The sequence below is a fragment of the Macaca thibetana genome, chromosome 6, assembly GCF_024542745.1.
Source record: "Macaca thibetana thibetana isolate TM-01 chromosome 6, ASM2454274v1, whole genome shotgun sequence".
In the NCBI taxonomy this organism is placed as follows: domain Eukaryota; kingdom Metazoa; phylum Chordata; class Mammalia; order Primates; family Cercopithecidae; genus Macaca; species Macaca thibetana.
This window is the reverse complement of record NC_065583.1, coordinates 44,694,822-44,722,697: the sequence shown is the minus strand read 5'-3', so window position 1 is coordinate 44,722,697 and position 27,876 is coordinate 44,694,822. Positions and strand designations below refer to the sequence as shown.

At 41.8% G+C, this 27,876-nt stretch overlaps 1 protein-coding gene across 1 annotated transcript in view; it reads right to left on the bottom strand.

Moving 5' to 3' along the window:
• Nucleotides 1-27,876, bottom strand: part of SPOCK1 (SPARC (osteonectin), cwcv and kazal like domains proteoglycan 1) — a 616,468-nt gene that overhangs the window by 12,499 nt on the left and 576,093 nt on the right. Inside the window, exons 8-9 of the mRNA XM_050795625.1 lie at nt 4,749-4,865; nt 689-910 (exon numbers count right to left, since the gene is read on the bottom strand). Coding sequence (XP_050651582.1) covers nt 689-910; nt 4,749-4,865 — 339 coding nt within the window. The remainder of the gene's footprint in view (nt 1-688; nt 911-4,748; nt 4,866-27,876) is intronic.

The following is a 27,876-nucleotide window of genomic DNA, read 5'->3' as shown; positions in this document are numbered from 1 at the left end:
TATGTTCTCCCGATGTGGGCCAGTCTCTGCTGGTCCCATTAACTGTGACTGCCATACTCAGGTGCACCCCCCAGGCAGAGGGAGGTAAAGTCAGAGCATCTGCCACTGGCTACCTGTCCCTACTCTGAATCCCCCAGCAGGCCGACCTGTCTGACTTTGGGTTATATGAAATATCCCAGTATCTTTTCTTCTATTTTCCAAATCTTGTCTCTTTTTTTCATTAGCTGGAGTTTATTTATAACCAAAATATCCTTGTCTAGGACACTTAGTATAAATCTGAACTTATCCTAGAGAAACTGACCAGTGACTTTCTCAATGAGAATGATATTCATTGTCTCTTATGTTTGTAAGGTATGTTCTACATTGAGAGGATTGTGTAGTGAAGGTTTCCATACCCATTTTATAGAGGAAAAAAACAGACAGTTGAGAGACTTCCCAAGGAAGGAACAGACAGAAGGAATAGACAGAAGTAACTGACTCCTTGATTAATACTCTTGGATTTTCTCGTATACCACATTAAAAGCAGAAATAAACTGGAAGAAATGAGACTTTGGGCCTGGCATTAAATGGAATGAATTATTTATTCTCTGGCTGTGGCTCTCTGCCCACTTCATAGACATATGCAGTCCTCCTCTGCTCCAGCAAGGCTGCCCTGGGCTAGGGACCCCACCCCTCCATCCCACCTTACCTCCAGGCTTCTGGAAGCAGTAGCACCACTCATTGTTAGACAGCTTGCCATCCTTGAAGGAGTCACAAGAGTTGAAAAGAGGCTTGATACAGGGCTCGTACTTATCCAGGTAGATGGCATTGATCTCTGAATGGTCAAGCAGGAGGTCATAGTTCATGTCCAACTTGTTGAACATCCAGCCCAGGGAGTCCTTGCAGATAGGCAGGATGCTAGTGTCAAACCCTGCCAAGCAAAAGGCACATCTCAGCTGCCACCAAACCTGGTGCTTCCCTCCCTGCTCACTCCCCAGCTTCCTGCCCCAAGAAGATGCCAAGGCCCACCTGACTCCCCTCCTGAGGCTGTTTCCCTCCCCACATACAGAGTTAGTGGTTCTCTACAATATTTTGTGTTTTCTTGTGTTGTTTTTAAGTGAAATGGTTTAAAAGTCATCATTTGAGGAAAATATGTTCCAAAGGGGAAAAAATCCCCAACATTAACATGTCTGTGACATAAATCTGTGTTTTCATTTGCTTAAAATGGGGTATGCCTGAAAGAAATAATAGAAACATGGTGAGTGAGAGGTATAGCTTGTGGTACCAAAAACTATGCTTTTATATTTCAAAAAATATTGGAAAACCAAAATAAAATATTTTTAAAAGGATAGCAGTGAAATGAAACAATATAGCATAATCCAGAAGCACCGACTGCATCCCAGAGGCCCTTTCAATCCAAGCAGTCTGAACATTAATGGCAAAACAAGCCAGGTGCCTGCCTCTGTTCCCCACTCTTCTCTTCTGCAATCCCCTAAGGAGATCCATGAGATGGAATCCAAATCAACTCAGACAATAATTTCTTTCTTATTTCCCTGGGGGAGAAGAAGTTGTTTTCTTAAAGAATTATTTGTTTCCACAATGGAAAGTGTATACACTAAAATAATAACACTTAGCTCAATACTCAGGATATTGAGTCTACTGTAGACATGCCCCAGATTTAAAACTCATCATTTTTCAGAATCAAAGGTGCCATGCAATCTCAGGTTATTCCACAAACTGGATTTCTAGGGCTAGTTGTATTTTTCTGGAATGCCAATGATAAAAGTGAATGTCTGTTGCTATATAGAAAGCATGCTTCTAAGCACTTTGTACTTAATTTTCTCATTGAATCCTTGTAACAGTCCTATGAAATGGTGCTATATCATTTCCACGGTACAGATGAACAGATGAAAAAAATAAGACTCCAGGTCATACAATTGTAGAATGGAGATTCAGACCCCAGCAAGCTTAATCCAGAATCTACATATTCTCAATGACTCCTCTGCTAGCCTTCTGCCTGACTTGATCTTCCTGTCCTGAGGCCATCGGGTTGGCCTAGAGTGTCATGTTTGGGGATGGGCAGTGCAAGGGGGGCCTGATGGGGTCAGTTGCTCACAGCCTGGTCATTAAGTTTCTATGTGCATCACTAGGAACCCTTTCTTAGTGAAATGTAGAATACGGTAAAGTGCAGCCAGTCTTTTTTTTTTGTTTTTTGTTTTTTGTTTTTTGTTTTTGAGATGGAGTCTCACTCTATTGCCCAGGCTGGAGTGCAGTGGCACAATCTCAGCTCTCTGCAAGCTCCGCCTCCCGGGTTCACGCCATTCTCCTACCTCAGCCTCCCAAGTGGCTGGGACTACAGGCGCCCATCACCATGCCCGGCTAATTTTTTGTATTTTTAGTAGAGATGGGGTTTCACCATGTTAGCCAGGATGGTCTCTATCTTCCGACCTCGTGATCTGCCCATCTCAGCCTCCCAAAGTGCTGGGATTACAGATGTGAGCCACCATACCCAGCCGTGTACCCACTCTTTTTAAAGCAGCATCTTTGCAGAAAAGTCTTCACTGTCCAGAAGCCAGTAAAATAAGTACAGCATCTCCTCCTCTGAGCTCTCTTACAACCCGATGCTTCCCCTCATTGTCTGTGCTTGTTAATCAGACTATTAGCTCCCTTAGGAGAAAGACTGTCTTGTGCCCTTCAGCAGCCTCAGGCATGACAGGCATATAGTGCTCAATTAAAAAAAAAAAAATGTTGGGAGGAGTTTTCTAGCTATTGTAAACTCTATTGCTTTAAACATAAAATCTTTCCATTTTTAAATTTATTCAATATCTTAGAACACATTTTAAAATATCCCCCCCTTTTTTTTTTCAGAAAAGAGGCTATGGGACATAACGTGGCCCCTTGTTTGACCGAATGTCATGATTGTCATTAGTCTTTGACGACACTGTCCTCAGGGGCTGCTGAATGAGAGGAGATAATTTACTTTGGCACTACCCAGCTCTATGCTTTTGTATACAATATTTTACATACTATGCATCAATTTTATAGGATATCGATATTTTAATACATAAGGCAAGAGGAGTTTACTGCTGACTGGTCAGCAAAAAGAAGTGCCAATCTGGTTGGGCAGTAGTCAAAAAGTCAAGCCCAGCCCACCCCACCACTACTAGAAAATGGGTGCCTGCATCTTGACATCTGTGGCTGCCTGTCATGCAGGGGAAAGGACAGCAGCCCTTCTTGTTGGCCCCAAGAGTGCAGGACCAAGCAGGGTTCCAGGGTTTCCCCTTCAGAACTCCTAGACTCAAATGCAGCTCACTCCTCTGGCCTTCTGGGCTAACCAAGCATCATTCTTTAACATTCCCTTCACTCCAGTTGCTTCAGGATATCAAACCTAAAAGCCTCGTAGGGGACTCAATTTGCTTCTGGGAAAAGGCAGGTCTTTTGGAGAAATCTCCAGAGACTAGAGGCTGCAAGCAGCTGCTCTCCTCACATCAATCTACTCTTTGTTGAAAGGTTGTTCAGAAAACCCAAGGGTCAGGCTGCTCCTAGTGGATCCAGGGGAAAAAAATCTTATTTTGCTTTTCCAACAGACCCAGCCACCAAGAACCACTTTGGGGACACTTAAAAGCTATTTTTTCCTTAAGGTAAAAGATCCCAACTATTAAAATAATTGTCCCCTGGATTGATGTTCTCCACTGATATCTCTATGAGCAGCCAAAAATAACTAAAAATTAAGGAGATCATTTTTGTTTTGGCTGAAAAACAGATGCTAGTCAAACTCAGAATCTCAACAGTTGCTACTCTAACTTCTTACTTACTACATTCAATCCAGGAGCATTACTTTCAGAAATTCCAAACAAGCATGGGATCAGGTGAAATGCTGTTTTAAATGATGTGTTTTTATATTTTGACCAAATAATAGAATGGCTAAATAGAAAAGGCTGCGGCCAAACTACATCTATCAAATAATTGTGTTTAGTAATCTATTCTGTGCTCATTGGCCACAGCGTGGAGCAGCCTATCCCTAACTGCCTTTGAATTAAGGCATCAAAGAGACTCCATCGATGTGCAAATGTGAGGACCCACTCTCAGTGTTCTCTGCAACTTATGACAAAGCTGAGTATGGTCTCTGCCAACTCATCACCTGATGCTGTGGGGAGGCTCCTTGAGCAATTTGCATGTTATGGATGGGGAGAGGGGACACCTATCTGGGAGTTTCTGTGGAAGACAATGTGCAGTCTGACTATTGTACAAAAAGACATAGCACCAAATATGTTTGCTACAGTGTTACTTCTATTAGCCTAACATGGGCAACAACCTCAGTGTCCCAAAATAAAGATCAAATTAACTAAATTGTTATCTCCATAAACTGGGATTCTGTGTAGCTATCAGCAGAATACAATTCACAACATGAAAAGATGGTCACACTTCTACATGGTAAACGATCATAAAACAGTCTGGAAAGTATGATCCAAACTTTGTAATTATAAACACACACACAGTTTCATATATGACACCGAAGAAAACCTCAAAGTAGGTACCACAGCATGCTTACGGTCATTAAAATGGTGAGATCATATATTTTTTTCAAAATGCCTATACTAAACATTTTTTAATCCAACTTTTTTGAGATTGGGACATAAAGTATATATTTAAGGTAGTGGGTGTTTTTTACCCCCACATGACATTGCTAACCCTAAATCACTGTCTAATAAATTGAGGAAACGTGATATTTAAAATGAAATAAATGAGCAAAAGTAAAATGGCCTTACTGCCTTGGGCTGTGTTGGAGCTGGTGGGCTTGATGACTCTGTTCGCATCCTCGTGAAGAGCTCCAAACCAGTCCTTCAGCCGGGAGGCAAGGTTCCGCAACTCCTTGTCTGTACAGGCTAGAGAAAAGCAAACAGAACAGACAATGGGTCTGGGGGCTTTCTGCCCTCTGTGTATAGGGCTACTGGCAAAGCCATGTTCAAAGCAAACCTTTCTATCCAACTGTTACCTCATGTGGAAAACACCCCAAAGATGCTGTTAGCACAAAGAGTGGGACAAAAAGAGAGCCTAGACCCCCAGGACAAGCAGCCATTGTTCAGAACTTGAATTTAGATGGCCTCTGTGCTGTGAAAGCAGGCTGCGGCGGTCTCATAATTGTGCAGCATCCTCTGAAGACGATCACAGATCACTTTTGCTAACTGCATAAAGCTTGCTCTTGCAGTTTTGCCAGAGTAGATTACATTTTCCACGAAACTCATGTCAAGAGATTAACACCTAGGCACAGCTAATGCTCTTAGAGAGAGGCTGCTTAGGACACCAAAAGATCCTATTAATAGCAGACTCCCAATTTTGTTTTAGCCCAAGGTTTGGTTTTGGGGATTGGGCCTGTTTTGCTAGCCTTCCAATGGTCTCATTCTTGACTTTCCACTATAAACAAATGGATGCCTTCTCCATGAAAGAGTCCTTTCAGCCCATCTATAACTATTTAGCTCATTTCTTAGGGTAAGACAGAATCACTGGGGCAGACACTCCTGAGAACAAGAAAATCCAGACAGATGGATGGGTGGGCAGGTGAGTAGGTAGGTGCAAGCTATTTGAAGGTCTTGTAGAGTGCTAAAACTTGAGGAAAGAAATCCCAAAGGATTAAAAATGGTGCAGAGAAAGGAGTTGACTTTCCCTAGCCCCTCCCTCTTCCCTCAGGGCATACACTAATTCTTGGTACTGAGAAAACCTGCAAAGAGTCCAGGCAGTAGGCCACTACCAAGACCCAGAGAACCCAGCAATGCGTTTGGGGCCGTTAGCATCTGGAGAGACAAATTAAAGATCTGAGGAGCCAAAATTCCAATGAGTAAAAAGGGACAAAGAACAGAACCCCACATCTGTAACTTCTCCCAAATTCTAAAGCTACAGGAGCAGGCTGCTAAGCAGTTAAGCACAAATGCTGTTACAAGGCACAGTCAAGTTCTGAATATCTCATGGTGCTCAAGAGACACAGATTAGGGCTCAGAACCTACCAGTGCAGAGGGAGCCTGGGGGAATCCCTGGGGTCTTCACTGGAAGCCATAGGGACAGTGATGAAAAAGGAGTAGACACAGTCTCACCAAAACTCCAAGCTAGCCTTCAATCAATGCAGGCCCTGATTGAATTAAGGTGATCAACCTCCATCGGCCTGCCTTGCAAAGGACAAGGTGAAACTTCTCCAGAAGAAAATAATACCACGCAGATCCTGTCCTCATTTTTCGCATCCACATGTGCTTATCAGGCAAGCCCATTTCTCACCCTAGGGCTTGACGGAGAACCCAGCTTCCCAGAGCTCAGGCAGAAAAGGTCTTTCTCCATTCTCCATATTAAAAGAAAGGTGACCAGGCCCTGACTGGTTCTCTGCAACCTGAGGACTCTCATTTACGACACTGCCTTCTGTCCAGGTAGGATCCAGACTCTACACTCTGCAAAGCATGGAATGATTGAGTGTCCGGTGTTTGTACCCCAGTTTTTAATGACCTTAAAACACTGCCTTGCTTTTAATAACCAGGGTTTGGCTGTATTTTAAAACACCAGCCAGGAAACAGCACTGAGAAATGTCTCGACAGGCAGCAAAGAATAACTTCTCAGGAGTCACGCTGGCTGGAATGAATCCCAGCTTTGCCACTCACTGGCTGGGTGACCTCAGACAAGTCAGTGAGCCTCCAGCACCTCGGCTTCCTTATCTGTAAAAACTTGGGATAATATGGTTATATAACTATAAATCAGACAATGTATATAAAGTTCTTAGCAAAGTACATGATATATGGTAATTACTCAGTATGTGCCACCTATGATTTTATTATTGCTATCGCTATTTTTAAACTAAAGAGTTATAGTTAACATTAGGGCTAGCATCACAGCATTCAGAAAACCAACAACAAATCCACCTACACACAACTGGCTTTAGCCACATAGGAAATAAGTAAAAATAGATGCTTGTGTTATCTAGTAAGCTGCCATTAGCCATATATGGCTATTTACATTAATTAAAATTTAGGCCAGGTGTGGTGGCTCACGCCTGTAATCCCAGCACTTTGGGAGGCAGTGGATCACCTGAGGTCAGGAGGTCTAGACCAGCCTGGCCAACATGGTAAAACCCTGTCTCTGCTCAAAATACAAAATTAGCCAGTCATGGTGGTGCATGCCTGTGATCCCAGCTACTTGGGAGGCTAAGGCAGGAGAATCGCTTGAACCTGGGAGGCAGAGGTTGTGGTGAGCTGAGATTGTGCCTCTGCACTCCAGCCTAGGCAACAAGAGCAGAAACTCAGTCTCAAAAATAAAAATTTTTAAAAATCTAATCGATAGTTCCTCAGTTGCACCACTGCATTCAACAGCCCCACACAGCTAGTGACCTCCACACTGGACAGCACAGATGCAGAATCTTACCACCACAGCAGGCTGTTGTGCTGGGCAGCACTGAATCAGGTTAGCGATCATTTTGAGCTAACTTTCTGGAGCATCATCATGATATTCTGCCATCCAAGTTTGTTCCCATACTTCTTCCCTTCAGCTGTTTAAGATGAGCTGAGAAAGAAGATAAGCCCCCACAAACCAGGAACCAGAATCTCTTGCTAAGTCATGCTCCCAAATAGTAGGGAAGGTAGTTATTGTTATGAAGGTGGAGAATCCTGGCTTAGCCCAGATGCCAAGGCAGATTCTCAGGAGCAGGCCCTCCCGACACGCTTATTGGCCCCAACTCAGAACCTTGTGAACCTAGTTGTTCACTTTTCTGACACCGCCCTGCTCTAAGCAGGAGAGAATGTGGCCCGTTTTTCTAAGGGAAATAGGTTGTGCACTCCATAGTCAATTTAACATTTGAAAATGGGAAATTAATAGCCTCTATTTTTTCTCTATTGCCATGCACACCATCTACTCTAAATGTCCTCTGAACAGAGAAAATTGCCAAGTCAACGTGCAGAGGAAATCTCATGCTTCAAGATAAATTAGTCAGTCGTGTTTAACTAAATCCTGACAGATGTGCAGGTAATCTGTATCCTTACAAGACTGCTGGATTTTCCACAGGCTCCCCAAAGTACACAAGCCTTGGATGTCTGATAGGATCAGGCACTGGAATCCTGAAATAATGAATCTGTCACTCAGGGACAAGTCCACTAGCAGGGAGCCACTGGCGTGGGTCGAGAGAGACCAGAAACCCGAAATGGAGAGAGGAGGCTCTCAATTACTGGGCCCCGTTCACTCACAGCATCTTCAACCAAATGGTCCTTATGAGAAAAAAGTCAGGCACAGATTGCCTGGAGCTTGATACATCCCAAAGAAGGAAATAATCAAAGGCAACAGCCTGCAGAGGGCTGTTCAGATTTGGTATTCCAGCCACAACACACAGGCCGGTGATGGGAGAAAAGTGCCCGCCTTTTAAGGTGCTCATCACCGCCCCCAATAAAGGTTTGAGCGGGGGACTGAAGCTGTCAGAAGTGGGGACCTGGAGGACACATCCCACACACTTAGTACATTCCTAGGGAAAAGTAATGTTTGTGGGGTAAAAAATATAGTCATATATCCCCCTGCTATTCTGGTGCCATTCTGGCATTCTACCCTGTGGCAATCCCGGCAATTTCTAGAGAGGGGTCCTGGCGAGAGGAGCATGGCACTTGGGCTACAAGTATCAGACCCTTCAGAGGAAAAGACAGTGCTTTCTTGGGAGAGGATTTGGATTAATCACGAAGACCAAGACCTGCTTTTTTGTGCTCTCCTTACCCTCCTGGGTGGACATATGCCAGCTAGCCCTCTAATTCTCCCATTTTCAATTACATTCCCTCCACCCTCCATTCTGGTTTCAGCTTGCTTTTCATTGCTCTTGTGCTCCCAAGTTCTCTCCTCAGCATCCTACTGAGAGGTGAAGCCAGCTAGACTTTGTGAGTCGAGTGGGGACTTGGAGAACTTTTCTGTTTTACAAGAGGATTGTAAAATGCACCAATCAGTGCTCTGTAGCTAGCAAGGGGATTGTAAAATTCACCAATCAGTGCTCTGTAAAAACGTACCAATCAGCACTCTGTAGCTAGCAAGAGGATTATAAAATGCACCAATCAGCACTCTGTAGCTAGCAAGGGGATTGTAAAATGCACCAATTGGCAGGATCCTAAAAGTAGCCTATCACAGGGAGGATTGAAAAAAGGACACTCTGATGGGACAGAAACAGAACATGGGAGGGGACAAATAAAGGAATAAAAGCTGGCCAACCCAGCCAGCAGCAGCAACCCGCTCAGTTCCCCTTCCACACTGTGGAAGCTTTGTTCTTTTGCTCTTAACAATAAACCTTGCTACTGCTTACTCTTTGGGTCCATGCCATCTTTAAGAGCTGTAACACTCACCGCAAAGGTCCATGGCTTCATTCTTGAAGTCAGCGAGACCACGAACCCAATGGAAGGAACCAACTCCAGACACACTACTTCTCAATGATGTTTCCCCACTTGCCCTCCTGTTTCTACAGGTTGTGACGTATCATTTTTACACAATCTCCATCTGCTCCAACAGGGCTGGTGTGTGAGCCACGTCTCTGGAATCCACTCCCTGGCCTCATATCTGCTTCTTCCCATTGTCAGAAAATAGTACCAGCAGATACTCATATTCTCAGGGCAAACACTTGGAAATTGTCCTGGTTCACAGTGAAAAAGTTCACTCCTTCTTATCTCCACTGCCTCTATTCTAGTCTCCAATGCTACCACTAGCTCCCACCAGGATAACTGGAACAGGCTCCTAATCGGTCTCCCATCTTGTCCCCTCCCCACCATGTTCCCTTCTCCATCCAGCAACCAAAGTGATCTTTCTAAAACGGGCATTTGATCAAGTCACCCTCCTGCTTGAGACACGTCAGAGGCTCCAGTTATTCTGTAGGTTAAGTCCAAACTCCATAATGTGAGCTAAATGGCCTGCAGGACACACTCACTGAAAAACCGAATCTCTCTTCTATATCTATTCCTCCTCAACCTTCATGCTCTGGCCTTACTGCCCTTCCGACACACTCTTCCACTGGGAAACAAACACCTCTTCCCACTGCCTTTGTAATGCCAATTCCTCCATCAGATCTCGGCTTTAGAGTGACATTTTCTTAGAGGACTTCCCTACTCCTCAAACTTGAGTTTTCCCTTTTCTGTGCTCCTAATGCCTTGTTTCTCTGATAGCATTCATAACACCCATCTCATTCAGTGCCCATTTCTCCCCTAGATCATAACAACATAAAACATGCCCTGACTCTGCCCAGCACTGAGGACCCAGCAGCTAACACAGTCAGTTCCTGGCATGAAGAAAGTTCTCAATACACACCTACTGACTGAATACAATCACCCTTTTACTGCCTTTTGTAAACTTCAATTTTTCCATCTGCAAAATGGTGTAATAAAACTTAGCTCATAGCATCACTACATGGAATACGATGAGACAATATTAGTAAAACATAGCTCACAGCTACTGGCATATAGCAGGAACTCAATAAATTTATATTCCCCTTCTCATATCTCAACTGTCTGCATAATATGTTAGAATTTTATGGTTATGCTTTTTTTTAAGCCTGAGGAGATGCTTGTGATATAAAGAATAACATCTCTCCTTATTTTACAGGTGGGTCAGTAGAAGTCCAAGAAATACAGGTTGCAATAACTGTCTGCTGTGGATAAGTTCCAGGATTGGGAGATTGGTCTGACTTCCCCACACCTGTATTCTTAGCACTTGCTCTAAGGTGGTATGTAATAGTTGTTCAAAAATATATTTATCACCGTAAGTATATTTTAAATGAATGAACAATAGATCACAGACTCCCGGCGTCGAATAACTATTAAGTGGAAGAGACAGGATTTGAATCGGGTTGTCATCTTGCTGGGCCATCCCCATAAGCAGGACTTACTTCCTGGGTATGTTGGTCTTGTGGGCAGTGAATACTAACCTAACAATTCATATACTTCGTCCATACTCTGGGTTGAAAAAAATTAAAATGTCAGGCCTTGCCTTGTGTAGGAAGCTCTGCCAATGATGCAGGTGAGGTAGCTAGCTGAGCAATATAGGATAGAGGGAAAGCAAGTAGGCTCTCGCCTTTGTCAGCTTTGGTGTGAGAACAATGGTCTTTTGGAAGAACTGCAAACAGCCTGCTGCCTGTGTCACATGTGGCCACTGGGGCTTCATTAGAGAAAAGTATAGTGCCATTGCACATTACTCCAAAATGTGGAAAAAGACAGCTCCCTCCCCCAGGAAAGCACAGCACTCAGGCAGAGAAGGGCCCAGGTAATTTGGTGCTCTCCCGGTGGACTTTTTCTGTCTGTTTGGAAAATATGAACAAAATGCAATAAGCAAGTGTAAATAAGGCACATTCAGTCTCCATGGAAAGTACATAGCCCTGGGAAGAAAATGTGATCGCTCTCCACCTGGCCACCTTTGCCCCCTCCACCCAAGGCATGGAGCTTTAAAGGGCTTTAAGCTAGACTGGATTTGAATGCAGACAGTGTTAAAACAAAGCTTGGAGTGCAGCATGAGGAACGCAGCTGATGGGAGGGAGAAGGAGGCACTGTTGCCAATACTGTAGCACAGAGAAGCTGCTCCAGGGTTACTGCAGCCTTGGTGGGGTTGTAAGGGGGAAGGGGAGCTCTAAGTTATTAGTATTTGCTTATGTGGCAGTTAGACTCCCCAGACAGTAGTCTTTGGAGGAAAGAGGGATTGCTTCTTACCTGGATGAGTGCCAGTGGTCTGGCTCTGCCTGTACCCTGGGACCCCATTGTCCCCTTCTCCCTGGCCCCTGTGTCTTCCCTCAGACAAAGCCAGGGTCTAGTGAAGAGCTAGTGAGGAAGTTTCAAAATAGGTATTGGTTTTGAAAGTGGAGAGATAGGAGCTAGGAAATCCAAGCGTCTTTGAAAAATGCTCCCAAAGGCTATAACTGGCGTTCCATGCTGGTCTCAGCTCATTGATGACTTCAGGGGCTGAATGACAGTCTAAAAAGCCCTTTCTGAGGATTTGACAAAAAAGGGGAAGACAAGGAAACAATCATGGGATAAAAAACATTTGGGAGATGAGATAAAAAATGGAAAGGGAGACAGGATAGAAATCCTTTATTCAAAGCTATAGTGTTACTATCTAATAGAGTAAGAAGTAGCGAGCAAGTGTGAGTGAGCGTGTCTCTGTTAGAAATCCTAACTGAAGCCACATTTGAACACCCAATTGGGGATGTCCGAAAATGGCAAATCTGACACACAGGCATCAGAGAATATCTGTAAACCTCTGCTGGAGAACCAATTACTGGTATATTCTTGTAATGCATGAAATCTTTCAGCTAAAGAACCAAAGGATAAAAATAACCCTACACCACTCCTCCCCTTCTGTCACAGGACCAGCCCCCCTCTCTCAGGCAAACCTCACCAATGCAATCTCAGGGCTTTAGCAGAAGTGAATATGAAGACAATCAGAATTTAATTTAAACTTTAGTGCCTCCAAAGGTGATTAAGGAGTTGGGCGAAACTCAAGTTCTCTTTGGGAGCAGGCTGGGAGGCCTCTCAGAAATGGAGACTTGATGCTGATTCTTTCAAACTAATCTCCTTCAGCCCTCCTAGGTGCTGTTGTGAATAATTACTTAATCAGAGCAGCCCTGGATCAATGTGCTCAGAGTGTTTGCAATTAGTAGCTCCTGTAGAAGGTCCAGCTGAGCCTTCCTTAGAGCAAAGATGAGTTGAGATGAAATAATACTTTCCAGAGTCTGGGTTTAAGCAAACACAAGGGTGCCTTCCTGAACTGCCTTGCCTGGGTTGGGTCTTTTCCCTGCATCATGGTGTTCTCAGGCTGCTGGACGCCTTCAACAGCAAGTGTCTGTCTCCCAGTACAGGACGGTAGGCTCCTCCTCACCAACAGGGACCAGGTCCCTCCTGTCATTCAATATCTAAGCAAAGAGAAGGTGCCCCAGTGCTGGAAAAAATGTGTAGGAACATCAAGGAGAAGATGCTGCATGCCATGGGAGCATGAATGTGGAGAAAGAGTGAGTCTACAATTCCCTTAGCAACATGGGCCCCAATAAACTTGAATGCAAACAGGTGAAGGTTGATTCTGCTTCACACAGTCATTCTGCCTTAAAAGCTTAAAAGCATGGCGGCTCATGCCTGTAATCCCAGCACTTTGGGAGACCGAATCACTTGAGGTCAGGAGTTTGAGACCAGCCTGGCCAACATGGTGAAACCCTGTCTCTACTAAAAATACAAAAATCATCTGGGCGTGGTGGCAGGCACCTGTAATCCCAGCTACTGTGAAGGCTGAGTTTACAGTGAGCCAAGATCATGCCACTGCACTCCAGCCTAGAAGACAAAGGGAAACTCCATCTCAAAAAATAAATAAAAGATAAAAAGTAAAAGTAGACTCTGGAGTCAGACAAGGCTGAATGCAGATCCCAGTGGTGCCATCCTCACTGAGACTATGGACATGTTACTTTTTAATCTTCAGTTTCCTCATCTCTAGAATGAAGGTGATAACAGAACTAGTATTAGGATCACGGGGAGAATGAAACTATAATAGAATGCACTTAAGTGCTCAGCACCAGGCTTGCCGTGTGGTAGCGCCAGGCCATACTCAGTAGCTGTTGGCTGTGATCTGATTTGTGTTTGTGGACCCAGAGCAGCATGGTGATCCATCAAATAGAAAAGTACGGGAATCAAGATCATGCATGTGATGTTTTCACAGGAAACCACCACATGAAGCCATCCAGCAAGATAGGAATCTTTTCTACTGCTTTTCAGAGAAGGTGGATGATATCTCCCAAGTCCTATGGATGGTAAACGGCAAAACTAGAATTCAAGCCCAGCTCTCTCAACTAGAGGTTCACTCATCTGCTCATCTGTGACAACCCCATTTTCCCCAAAGGCATCTGTGTCTGCTCTTCCACTAGGCATGCTGAGCAACTCCTCCACAAGATACAGATCATGCACTTGAGTGCAAGGTTGGGACCGACACTCCCTCAGACTTCCAGCTCTCACAGCCCTCAGTGTACAAGTTATTGCTCTTCACGCAAGCTCCTGCTCTTCTCTGATCCCCTGCTTTTTCATCTGTAAAATGGGAATAATGATTGTGGTGAGTATTTTGCTTTTAAATACTGACAGGCAGCCACTATTTAGTCTCTTCCAAGGAGCATCAGAGGCTGGGAACACTTACCCTTGAGAGGCTGATAGATAATAGGCTCCTTGCCATAAGCAGTTTTGTAATAGAAAACACAACAGGAGCTTACTGAGGGGATTTAAAAAACATATACAAGGTGAATTGCCTTTCTAATTGGAGATCATCTAACAGAGATCTTTGAGCCAGGTTATGCATGCTCAAATTAAATTGCGTTATATGTAATTCCAGCTTTTACTTTTCACTGCCTAAAACATCAATATATATGCGTGTTCTCTTATCCTTAGAGAATGCATCATTTTATGTAAAAACAGGCATGAGCAAAGGAATTAGGTGTCATTATTCAGGAACTTGCTAATAAAGTCTTTAAAAAGCAATCTTTGGAAGAATTTAAAATACTGACATTAAACTTGGAAAAAGATGAGTTATACTAATTAATGGTACAATCTACAAGCAAAGATGGATAAATTTCCCTATTAAACCCATTAAGACTATCCTAGGTAAGCTGATTTGAGGAGACTTTAATGTTTCCCTTGATTCTAATGATAATCTTTCATGTGGAAAAAGAAACACATTTAGAACTTGTATAACATCTGTAAATGTGCATGAGTGGAATAACGCTTATTTTTTTTCTCCCTGAATAATCTAGATCAGGGAAGTTAGCTAGATGAAATAAGCTTTTAAGGCTTCTGATAAAATCCACAGCCATTTTCACGCTCTGGGGCAAAAAAAAATTATTGAATATGTAAAATATTGGTTTAAAATGCCAAGTCTGGCTTTAATTGTGTTCCCTAGCCAGTGGGTGAGCATTTTCCTACATGGGAGACTTGAAATCGATTAGCAGCATCATACCAGCAGTTTTACTGAAGGATTTCATGGCCAACCAGACTTTTTAGGCCCTCAACTAATAAAGACTAAGCTGCAGAAATGACAACTGCTGTTCTCACCTAAAATCAGCAATGGCAAATGCTCTGAGATGGGGGTGCAAAACAGGCTCAACCTGGACTACTGAGAGAGTCGTTGTGGGGAGGGGAAGAACAGAGTCCTGGGAAAGGGGCTAGGTGATGATGCCTAATTCCTTCATGGGCTTTCCCACTGTGGAGAGCCAGACTGAGTGTCTGAGAGTCATTTTGCCTTTTGTTAATGTATAAGCTCAACTGGCCAATAGCAGTCAGTGAAGGCTTCCTGGAGAAGGCAAGAATTGAGCTGAGGCTTATATGCAGGGAGGACTTAGGAAGAAGACATTCTAGGCAGGCCTTAGAAATTATGAGGAGCCCACTTTGAATAAAGTGATTTATTTTTAATGCTCTGCTCAAATTAAATATACCATTTCTAAATCGTCAACGTATATAAAATCATAAGTTGGGGCCAGGTGCAGTGGCCCATGCCTGTAGTCCCAGCACTTTAGAAGGCTGAGGAGGGTAGATCACCTGAGGCCAGGAGTTCGAGACTAGCCTGGCCAACATGGTGAAACTTTGTCTCTACTCAAAATACAAAAAATTAGCCAGGCATGGTGGCACACGCCTGTAATCCCAGCTACTCAGGAGGCTGAGGCAGGAGAATCGCTTGAACCCAAGAGGCGGAGGTTGCAGTGAGCCAAAATGGCGCCACTGCACTCCAGCCTGGGTGACAGAATGAGACTCCATCTCAAAAATAAATCATAAGTTGTATAAATATGCATATATGTTCTGCATATCTGTTTAAGCTATTCCACTATATTTCATTATATACATGCATATATACATCTCAAAGGATGACTTCTGACAAAGGTAGCACTGCTTGTTCCAGGGCTGATATATGAACTTATATCTGTAAGAGGTTGTTGACAGAAGATGCCTTTTTAGGGTATATACAAGTCTGTATTTCTAATGAGCAATTTGTGTCCAGTTTGATCTGCTCAAATTCAAAAACCAAATCCAGGTATTATTGAAAAATTTTAGTTTCTATATTTTTCAATCCCAAAAGTATCAAAATATGCGTATATGTTTTTACACTTAAACAACTTAAATTGTTATTTAATGGAGCAGAAAGCCACAATTGGTAGAGGATCAAGCTTGGGATTTGAGATCAGATCCTGAAGGTGATAGGAATCTTAGGAGGTGTCTGGAACCTGGGAGTGGCTCTTTCATTTGGGAGTGGGAGGAGAACATTGGTACACTTTCATTCACAGATTACATGGGGAGGATCAGGCATAGACTTAAAATGAATGCAGAGAACCATGAGTTCCTCTTAATTCCCCCCCACTACTCCACCATTGCCCTGGTTGAGAGTGGATGGTGCCATGGGGATATGTGCTGATGGAAGGGTGGTAGCATTGACTCTTTCCTGCAACAAAGGTCCAGCAACATCTCCAGGGGTGCCAGAGTCTAAGGTAAGATGGTGGACATTGAGCTGGAGCTGAAAATTCCCACTTGGAATTGAGACCAGAACAGAATAATCCTGGAGATGCCTGGACCAGATGCAGCAGTACACCTGCATTATAGTGCTTCCAGTGAACAAGCTGATGAAGGAGGAAGATAGATAAATGAGGATCTAGAGACAAACTACCTCTTGAAACCGTAAAGGCATTTTAGGCTATTCCAAATCCTGCTTGTTTGGGTGTATGGCTTACTACTCTTCTCACCCTTCAGGTCATGCAACTCTCTCAATCATCTCCCCTTCTCCTGAGGGCATGATTAGGTATAGTGACTTGGCATGAAAAGTAGCTGGCATTCAAGCCTCAAGTGACCTCCTCTGGGCTCAGAGAGGATCATGTGACTAGCACAGTGATGAAATGTTTGCTATTATTATTATCTCTATTTCTAGTAAAACTGCTGTATTTGATCTAAATTGCCTATTTAGAGATCCAGTATCTAACAACGCAGCATGACATAGCTAGTAATTTCTCTCTTCCCCTCCTGAATGTCATATGTAAACAACAATGTACCCAGGAAGAAAACCCTAAATTTTATTTTCAGTAAAACTAGGAGATATATCCCCAGGCTTGAACAGTACAACAGAAGCCACCCAGATGGAAGTTAAAAGGTTCAGGTGGACCAATAAAAACACAATGACCCAGCAAAAATAGACTTCCTATAGGCAAAGAGCTCCTTCTGAAGTGATAGACTTCTTGTTCAGCAAGAACTAAGGGATCTGGAAGAAAGGAGAGTGCACAGATTAAACAGAAGCTGCACAGGAAAGTAAAACAAGGGAAGGAAGAAAAGAGCAAAGTGGCCTAGAGGCAGCAGATCTCGGAAAGGGTCTACAAAATTATTTTTCCTGTAAGCAAGAGGCTCACCATAAAGTACAACTTGGGTCTGGCAAAAAAAAAAAAAAAAAAAATTAGAGACAGAGTGAGCACAGCTGATAAGAGAAACCCTGGACCTGATCTGTTTCATAGAAACAGAAAAGACAGGACCATACAGAGGAGCCATTTTTATAGGGGGCCATCTGTCACTGGTAAATCCCTGAAGCAAGTGCCTTTGGAGTGTGAATCTATAAAGATAGCCTGGTTCTTCCCCTTCCATCTGCAGGGCGTCGTTTTGAATAGGTAGGCCAGTAACATCTAACTTATTCCAATAATAGCTTTTTTTAAGGGGCTGGCAAGTTGATTTTTAAAATGAGTTGCAAAAGAGCAGCATTGCATCTATGTTCTAGGTTTTGAAAGAAAGAAAAATAGTAAAACTTACCACAGAACACTTATCAGAAAGATGGAAAAGATGAGTATGTGGGCCAAGTGTAAAACCATGGATTAAAATGAAACAATCACCTTTGTAAAGAAAGACAACAAAGCAGTATTCAAGAACTCAGGGGAGAGATAAGGAGTCAATGAGGAAATGGCATGGAAGCATTTAGAACCTAGGGGAAAATGAAGCCAAAGTGGAGAAGCACAAGGGAGAACAGACACTGTGGAAAAATACAAGAGAGAAGGATGCCAGAAATGAGAAGAGTGAACAATATAAAGAGGAAATAAAGAAGGAATTACAGAAGGTTACAGAGTAACATACAACTAGAGAGAAGAGGCAAAGGAAACCCTATATGTGGATAACTGAAGCCTCTGAAGAAACAAAAGACAACAGTGAAACAGGACATAACTTAAAATACAATTCATTAAACCACTCCAGAAATAAGGGTTGAATTTACATGTTTAAAAGGCACAGCATAAGCTAGGGAAAATGGACCAAGAACGGTCAATACTAAGATCTACCTAAATAGAGTTACTGGGTTTTAAAAGTGAAGAAATATCAGGTTTGTCAAAGATCAGATGGTTGTAGATGTGTGGTGTTATTTCTGAGGTCTCTGTTCTGTTCCATTGGTCTATATGTCTGTTTTGGTACCAGTAACATGCTGTTTTGGTTACCGTAGCCTTGTAGTATAGTTTGAAGTCAGGTAGCATGATGCTCCCAGCTTTGTTCTTTTTGCTTAGGATTGTCGTGGCTATATGGGCTCTTTTTTGGTTCCATATGAAATTTAAAGTAGTTTTTTTCTAATTCTATGAAGAAAGTCATTGGTAGCTTGATGGGGATGGCATTGAATCTATAAATTACTTTGGGCAGTATGGCTATTTTCACGATATTTGTTCTTCTTATCCATGAGCATGGAATGTTCTTCCATTTGTTTGTGTCCTCTCTTAATCCCTTGAGCAGAGGTTTATAGTTCTCCTTGAAGAGATACTTCACATCCCTTGTAAGTTGTATTCCTGGGTATTTTATTCTCTTTGTAGCAATTGTGAATGGGAGTTTGTTCATGATTTGGCTATTATTGTATATTTGAATGCTTGTGATTTTTGCACATTGATTTTGTATCCTGTGACTTTGCTGAAGTTGCTTATCAGCTTAAGGAGATTTGGGGATGAGATGATGGGGTTTTCTAAATATACAATCATGTCATCTGCAAACAGACAATTTGACTTCCTCTCTGCCTATTTGAATACCCTTTTTTTCTTTCTCTTGCCTAATTGCCTGGGCAGAATTTCCAATACTGTGTTGAATACAAGTGGTGAGATAGGGCATCCTTGTCTTATGCCAGTTTCCAAAGGGAATGCTTCCAGCTTTTGCCCATTCAGTATGATATTTTCTGTGGGTTTGTCATAAATAGCTCTTATTATTTTGAGATATGTTCCATCAATACCTAGTTTATTGAGTGCTTTTAGTATGAAGTGTTGTTGAATTTTATTTAAGGCCTTTTCTGCATCTATTGAGATAATCATGTGGTTTTTGTCACTGGTTCTCTTTATGTGATGGATTATGCTTATTGATTTGCATATGTTGAACCACCAAAAACAAGCAGTGGGGAAAGGATTCCCTATTTAATAAATGGTTTTGGGAAAACTGGCTAGCCATACTCAGAAAGCTGGACCCTTTTCTTATACCTTATACAAAAATTAACTCAAAATGAATTAAAGATTTAAATGTAAGACCTAAAACCATAAAAACCCTAGAAGAAAACCTAGGCAATACCATTCAGGACATAGGCATGGGCAAAGACTTCATGACTAAAACATCAAAAGCAATTGCAACAAAAGCCAAAATTGACAACTGGGATCTAATTAAACTAAAGAGCTTCTGCTCAGCAAAACAAAAACAAAAACAAAAAACAAAAAACCTATCATCAGAGTGAATGGGAAATCTACAGAATGGGAGAAAATGTTTGCAATCTATCAATCTGACAAAGGGCTAATATCCAGCATCTAAAAGAAACATAAACAAATTTATGAGGAAAAACCCCATTAAAAAGTCGGCAAAGGATATGAACAGTTTTCAAAGGAAGACATTTATGTGGCCAAAAAACATATGAAAAAAGCTCATCATCAACCCAAACGTCCATCAGTGACAGACTGGATTAAGAAAATGTGGCACATATACACCATGGAATACTATGCAGCCATAAAAAAGGATGAGTTTGTGTCCTTCGTAGGGACATGGATGCAGCTGGAAACCATCATTCTTAGCAAACTATCACAAGAACAGAAAACCAAACACCGCATGTTCTCACTCATAGGTGGGAACTGAACAATGAGATCACTTGGACTCGGGAAGGGGAACATCACACACCGGGGCCTATCATGGGGGGGAGGGAGGGGGGAGGGATTGCATTGGGAGTTATACCTGATGTAAATGACGAGTTGATGGGTGCTGACGAGTTGATGGGTGCAGCACAGCAACATGGCACAAGTATACATATGTAACAAACCTGCACGTTATGCACATGTACCCTAGAACTTAAAGTATAATAATAATAAAAAATAAATTAAAAAAAAAAAAAAAGCTCATCATCACTGGTCATTAGAGAAATGCAAATCAAAACCATAATGAGATACCATCTCATGCCAGTTAGAATGGTGCTCATTAAAAAGTCAGGAAACAAAAGATGCTGGAGAGGATGTGGAGAAACAGGAACACTTTTACACTGTTGGTGGGAGTGTAAATTAATTCAATCATTGTGAAAGATAATTTGGCAATTCCTCAAGGATTTAGAACTAGAAATACCATTTGACCCAGCAATCTCATTACTGAGTATATACCCAAAGGATTATAAATCATTCTACTATAAAGACACAGGCACATGTATGTTTATTGTGGCACTATTCACAATAGCAAAGACTTGGAACCAACCCAAATGTCTATCAGTGATAGACTGGAAAAGAAAATGTGTCACATATACACCACAGAATACTATGCAGCCATCAAAAAGGATGAGTTCATGTCCTTTGCGGGGACATGGATGAAGCTGGAAACCATCATTCTCAGCAAACTAACACAGGAACAGAAAACCAAACACTGTATGTTCTCACTCATAAGTGGGAGTTGAAAAATGGGAACATATGGGGACAGGGAAGGCAACATCACACACTGGGGCTTATCGGGGGGTGGGGGGCAAGGGGAAGGATAGCATTAGGAGAAATACCTAATGTAGATGACAGGTTGATGGGTGCAGCAAACCACCATGGCACATGTATACCTGTTCCGTACATGTATCCCAGAACTTAAAGTATTTTATATATTTATATATATATATATATATCACAGAAATATCTGAATATATATTTATATATATATATTAATTTATAAATATATATATATGAATGAAGTTTTTATTTATATACACACACACACACACACACACACATATATCCACACAGTAGCAGAAAAGATATCCAAGTAACTTATGAGAGAAAAAAGGAACAAGTCTGTCCTCAGATTTCAGCACAGCAATATTCAAAGGAGGAAGTCAATAGAACATTATCCTTAAAACAGCCAAGAAAAGAAAGTTGAACCAAGGATTTTACATCAAATTGTGCTCTCTATCAATCATAAATACTACAGAAAACCAGTTCTGTACAGTTAACCAGGAACTATTGTTCTCATGAGCCCTTCCAAAGGAAATACTAGAGAACTCTAGACAACTATGGAGACTGGAGTGACAGATAAGAAGGCAAATGCTACATGTCCTGACAATGAAGAAATGATACAAACAACAACAACAAAGAGGGGAAGGGAAGAAGAAGATGCAAAGTACAACAAGTTTACTGATTGCCTTAAACATAATAGTTGGAGTCAAATGACAGAATTAGAAGCTGAGTAATATAAGATTGAACATATTTCACTGAACAAAGGTTAAACCCTAAGAGGATGATCATATCAACTATGATCGAGTGTCAGGAGAAATGAAGAGGAGGCTAAACTGGGGGAGAAGGGAAGAGCGAGAAGAATATTAATTTTATCACACTGTTTTAAGTGAGAACATTCCTGAATATCAGAAGAATGATACACACACATGCCCTACGACACAATATTTAAAAACATAAAGGAAAATATGGAAAAATAACAGAGCTGACAGTACTAAACATAAGTTTTTACTTCAATAAATCTAAATGAGTTAAAATTCGCCTCTCAAAAGAATAAGATTTTATTTTCAGACCAGGTCACAAAGAGAAGCCTAACTCTATATTGAGTTTTATAAGAAATATAACAATGGCAAAGTGATTCAGAAAGGTTGCTAGATATTTTGACCCCAAAATTTCACTTTGGGACTAACACCTACGGATATGCATGTAAATACATTAGAAGTTGCATGTATAAGGCTATCCATAACAGCATTATTTGAAATAGCAAAAGGCTGGAAACATTCAAATGTCCATGGTTAAATCAATTATAGTATATCCACCAGTGGAAAACTATAAAGCTACTTGTATGAGATGCAAAGATCTCCAAGAGAAGTCAACTTAAAGTGCAGAATAGTGTATATTCTATGCTATATATGTGTTAAAAGGGAGAGAGATAATCTGCATTTGCATTTGTTTCTATGTGCATCAAGAGCCTCTTCAAGCATACACAGAATATAAATACATATAAGTGAGTGAGCAAAGGCAGTGCAGGGTAGTAGCCCTGAGGTGGGAGAAAGCTTGAGTGAAATGAACGTAAGAGACTTGTTAGCTATAACCCAAGACAGTTTGCACCAATTCATTTGTTCTCATGCTACAAACTAACATTTTTCTTTTAAACCAAAAAGGAGAAAATAATTCCTAAATGCAGGATTTTTTAATCAACACAATCTGTGTGCTGTTCTCCCTTCTGCCCTGTGACCTTGGGCAGGTCTAAATTCAATTCCAGCACTCCCTAAGTCAGACACTCTGGGGGATACAAAGATGATTAAGACACAGCCCTTGCCTGGTGCTTGGTCTCCCCTCTCCTAATTTGTAAAAGGAGAATGCTTTCCCTCCACTGTGTTGGTGGAATTTTAACAAGGAAGACACAGGCCCATTCTCTCTCAGAATCCTCCTTCCTGGAGAACCAAGGTTTCGTTCAAATATGTGTTCACCTGGGGAATCTTCTCCCAACATGCATCCAAGAAGAGTCTACTTCCCCCTCCGTGGGGTGTCCCCAGCGCCCTATTCATGCAGTTCCACTTTTCCATGCCGTATCACAACCTGCTGTCTCTTTTGGACTTTGATGTCAGACGCAGTAAGAATTCTGCAGTAGTCACATCTATACTCACCCGAGTTCCCAGTAGAGCACCTGGCCAAAAGTCGGCATCAATATGTGTTTACAGGAGGTATAAAGGGAAGAATGTGAATACTTAGGTGAAAACGCTGCTCCAATTACCGTAAGAGCACCAGGAATAAACATGCCAAACAGGTCAGGGCCAGCATGTACCTTTGAGGATGTTATGGAGAGATAGAGCCACCATGGAGAGGGATAACTTCCAGCCAAACAGAAAATGGACTTGAGGGGAAGAGAGGGACAGGGAGAAATGCATGTGTGTGGGACACTATGATGTAGCATAGATAAAAGGACATACATTGTCTCATTGAAGCCTCAGGATGCCCTGGGAGGGTGACACTATGATCTCTACTACACACCTGAGAATACCAAGGTCCCTAAACAGGCTAGGGGGCTTGCTCACTCCAGCCTCCAGCTCTCTCGCCGGCACACACATAAAGGCCAAAGTGAGCATTTGACACCAGGACAAAATAACTCAAATCTGTGCTCTTAACTTCACCCATGCTGACTAATTTATGAAAAATATGACCTAATTCTTCTACCACAGATATCACGCCAACATCCCTTGCCTGAGAACAGGAATTACCAGGTTCCATATGCCAAAATTGGGTCTCTGGGTTTATAGATTGTTGCTATCCCACCCTGATAACACCTCAAACCTCAGCTTAGCTTGGCAGCAGCCTGAGGTCCCTGGAATGTCATTTTCATGTTTCTTCACCTATTGTGATTGAGGGATGCTAGAACGATTGCACACCTGGCTTGTTTTGCACTGGCTTCTCATTCCTGTCTAGATAGTTAACACTAAGTAATTTAGTTTATCTGTGTCTCCACAAGCTTATTTGAAAACCATGGAATGCTGCTTACAGAAAATTAAGCTTCATTTTCTTTAAGCATCCAGCCAATAGCGCAGGCAGGAGATGGTGATTTGGAGGTAACTGGCTTATGCATATGTAAACATGATGCATTTAGCAAATTATATAGACTTCACACTTCAGAGCATTGAAGAAAACAAAGATATCTTCCAAAGAAACTTTAGTGCAATCGAGTCATTCTGAAAGGAATACAGAATTACTGGTTTGTGAGAATAGTTGAGCTCGGATATGAATGGAAAATAATGGTTTATAATGTGGAGCACAGGCACAAACAAGAATTTGAACAGGGTTAATTTTAGGTGGTATTACGGCATCTCTAAGGACTCCCAGGAATTATACCCCATAACGTGTCTAGAGATTAAATTCATGGTGTGATGAGGTTGTACGTTTCAGACTGAATTCCACAGTGACTCCTCATGCTTTATATAATTTCCCAGCATGTTTTTCTCCTGAAGCCCAGAGACAGAATTCTAGACATGCCTTGTGTTCACAAAGCATTGCAATGGTTAAAGCATCCCTGAAATTTACTACATACCTTTTCCATTCTCCACCAGGTCCTGTTGCCTCAGTCCCATCTACTGCATCAGCAATAAATTGCACTGATAATGTAAGTAAAAATATCACCCCAGAAGAGCAACCTTATAAGACACCGTTAAAGACTTTAAAACTCCTAGACAAGTCAAATTAGAGTACTTGGGTGTAAGTAGTTTCCAATTTGTAGACCAAAGTCAAGATGGTTCATTTGTCTGCAGGTGCTGCACCTAAGGGGTCCACTAGCTTGCAGTGCTCAAACTGCCAACAGTTGACTGCAAGGGTCCAAGTGGCACCAGTGCAGTTCAGCTTGTCGTGTTCATCAAGAACACCAGGAGTCCCGAGAGCTGCCACATATTAAACACCTACTGTTGTCAATAACCATGTTAGCACTTTGCCTTCATGTATTGCTTTTTTCATTTAATCCTGGAGAAAATCCACTGAAATTATTATTTCAAGTGACTTTTATCCAGCTGCCACTGACTGCTTGTTGTAGGACAGGTACTAGACACCCAAATGTGATCTCATTGAATCAGCACACAAACTCTCCATGAGGCAGGGATTTTAATTCATATCCGTTTTCCAGACTGTGAACCTGAAGAAGTTATAAAGCATGTCTAAGTCGAGGAGCTAATAAGTGGTAGAACTGGGAGTCACATTCAGATCATGGCCACAGTCATGTCTGTCCTGTTGTATCCTGCATTCTCACCATTTAAAGAGGTTCTAATTGCCAGAAAATGAGGATGAGCTGAAAAAAAAAAGCACTTTGGGCATGCAGAGATTATGTTGGTCTTGGTACATAATTCTTCCCTTTCTTCTCCCTGCCATCCTCCTCCACAAACACAATTCCAAGTGACAGACTCATTAATTCTCACAACTCTTTGAGGCAGGCACTATTATCATTCCCATTTTATAGCTGTGGAGACTGAGGTTTGGGGAAGTGACATAACCAACTCAAATTCAGTGAAATATATAGTAGGGTCAAAGTTTGCTCCAAGGCTGTCTGATTCCAGGTCCCATCCCCTCAGCCAGAAGGTTCTATAACAGTTAATCTAATAATTAGAGGCATGTTTCTGATGATCCAAGAGCTAATTCTAATTAGGGTTCTGCCTCAAGATGAGGGACAAACACTGAAAATTACGACCCATTAGATTTTCTGTAAGACTTAAGTCGAATAAGCACAGGTGGGTGCAAAGATGTTGCTGTACTCTTACAACTATAAGGCTTATCACAGAAAAAATAACCTAGAAATAATGTCTAATATTAGGGGTTAAATTGTGGTTCATAAATATGTTGGAAAACTAAGAATGCATAAAAAATTATGCCAAAGGATATTATGACATGGAAAATGTTTATGATACATTAAATGAAAAAAAGCAGCTTACAAAAGCATCTATGGTTTGACCTCACTTTTGTAACATGAAATGAATAATGTGGATGTGTGGAGTGAATGGGAGGGAGAAAGGGAGGGAGAAAGAGAGAGGGAGAAAGAGAGAGAAGGAGAAAGAGAGAGAGAGAGAGAGAGAGAGAAAGAGACAGGGGAAGGTGTATAATAAAAGGTTAACAATGGGTCTGTTGCATGAGACAAGCATGGTTCTTTTTCACCTTTTGCCTGTAGATGTTTTCTAATTTTCTACAATTAACATTGTATCCATCATTTTGTGACTTTTTTTTAAAGTTTCTTTTTGGCCTAAGATCTTGAATATATGTGGTATAAGACAAAAACACTCCAATGAGACTCAGAAAAGATTGCTAGAGATCAGAACAACTTATCTCAGAGTCTCGAGTATATGGATATTTCCTGAAAAGTCTTTCATGGTAACATTCACTTGGCAAACTTACTTTGTTGACTTGGACTGCAGCCTCGTGTTAAAGAGTTTATTTAAATTTGCTTAACCTGGAGGTTCCCCAATTTACATGACCACACATTTTTTGTGTGCAGGACATAATTGGTAGCTTGCAGCTCTGAGGAACCCAGTCTGGGAATTGTTTGCCTAGAAAACATTTTTTTATTCATATCTACAATCTATGTGTAGTCCAAATGCCCACCTCTCCCTCCAGAAATTCTCATTCTCTAACACCTGTGAAACTAATGAATTTTTCCTCTCTGCATCCCCCATAAATACTTTCAGAATTCAACTAAATGCAGAAATATTTGTACTCTCTCTAGACATGGGATACCTGGATCTATAGACATAAATTCCAGTCAAAATACTTTGTGAAATATGAAATGCTTCTCTTTTTCACTGCATCTACTGCTAGTATTGCTAAGAGTGTTATCACCAGGAGTTACAGTTTTTTTGATAGCTTGCCTTGGGAGCTGGGTCAGCAGAGATCTTCAGGTAGTGGAAACAGTGGGGCGCATCAGGGTAGCAGAGATGGCTCTGACTATCTCCTTCCTTGTTGATATAGTTTGGATATTTATCCTCGCCCAAATCTATGTTGAATTGCAATCCCCAGTGCTGACAACGGGGCCTGGTGGGAGGTGTTTGGATCATGGAGGTGTATCCCTCATGGCTTTGGGCTGTCTTCATGATATGGACTTCTTGCAAGACCTGGTCATTTAAAAGTGTGTGGCACCTCTCTTCTCCCTCCTCCCACACCCCCGCTTCTCTTGATTTATTCTCTTTTTTCCATGGGATATGCTTGATCCCACTTCATCTTCCATCATGAGTAAAATGCTTTCTGAGGCCTCCCCCGAAGCAAATGCCAGCACTATGCTTCCTGTATAGCCCACAGAACCATGAGCCAAGTAAACCTCTTTCTCTATAAATTACCCAGTCTCAGAGGTACTTCTTTATAGCAATGCAAAAACAGCCTAAGACACTCACTGAGCCTATTTTCCTTGGCCATGTGGTCCCAAGTGGGGCTATGGCCTAAAGATATTCAGGTTCACACACATATCCTTGCTAGTCCGGAAGTGGAAATCTTACGGCATCAAGATTTGGAGTTTTGTTTTAAAAGTGCCCTTAGACATAATTTACAAGCTAGTTAAGCCTGCTATGCCCAGATTGTAAGTATCCAGGATAGAGGAAGAAGAGAGGGACCCTCGTGGGTCTCTCAGATCTATCTGCAAGAGGGACTTTCTGTGTCAATATACCTGAGCTTATCACCCATAATGGAATATGTACATAGCTAAGACTCATTAATCCAATTTTCTATCTCAAGGGATATTAGAATCCTGACAAGAACAAATTCCTGAGAGGGTCAGCATATATCATCTTGCATTTGTTTTGTTTTGTTTTTTTAATCTTGTGTAATGATGTGAAAACCCCCAATGACTCCAGCAGAAACCACCCATTTATCTGACAGTCTGTACACAGTGGGGGTCTTACCGAGAAAACTCGTCAGGGTGAACAGACAAAGGTCAAGCCCATTTGGAGGTGACTTCTCCCGAATAGACAGATTCT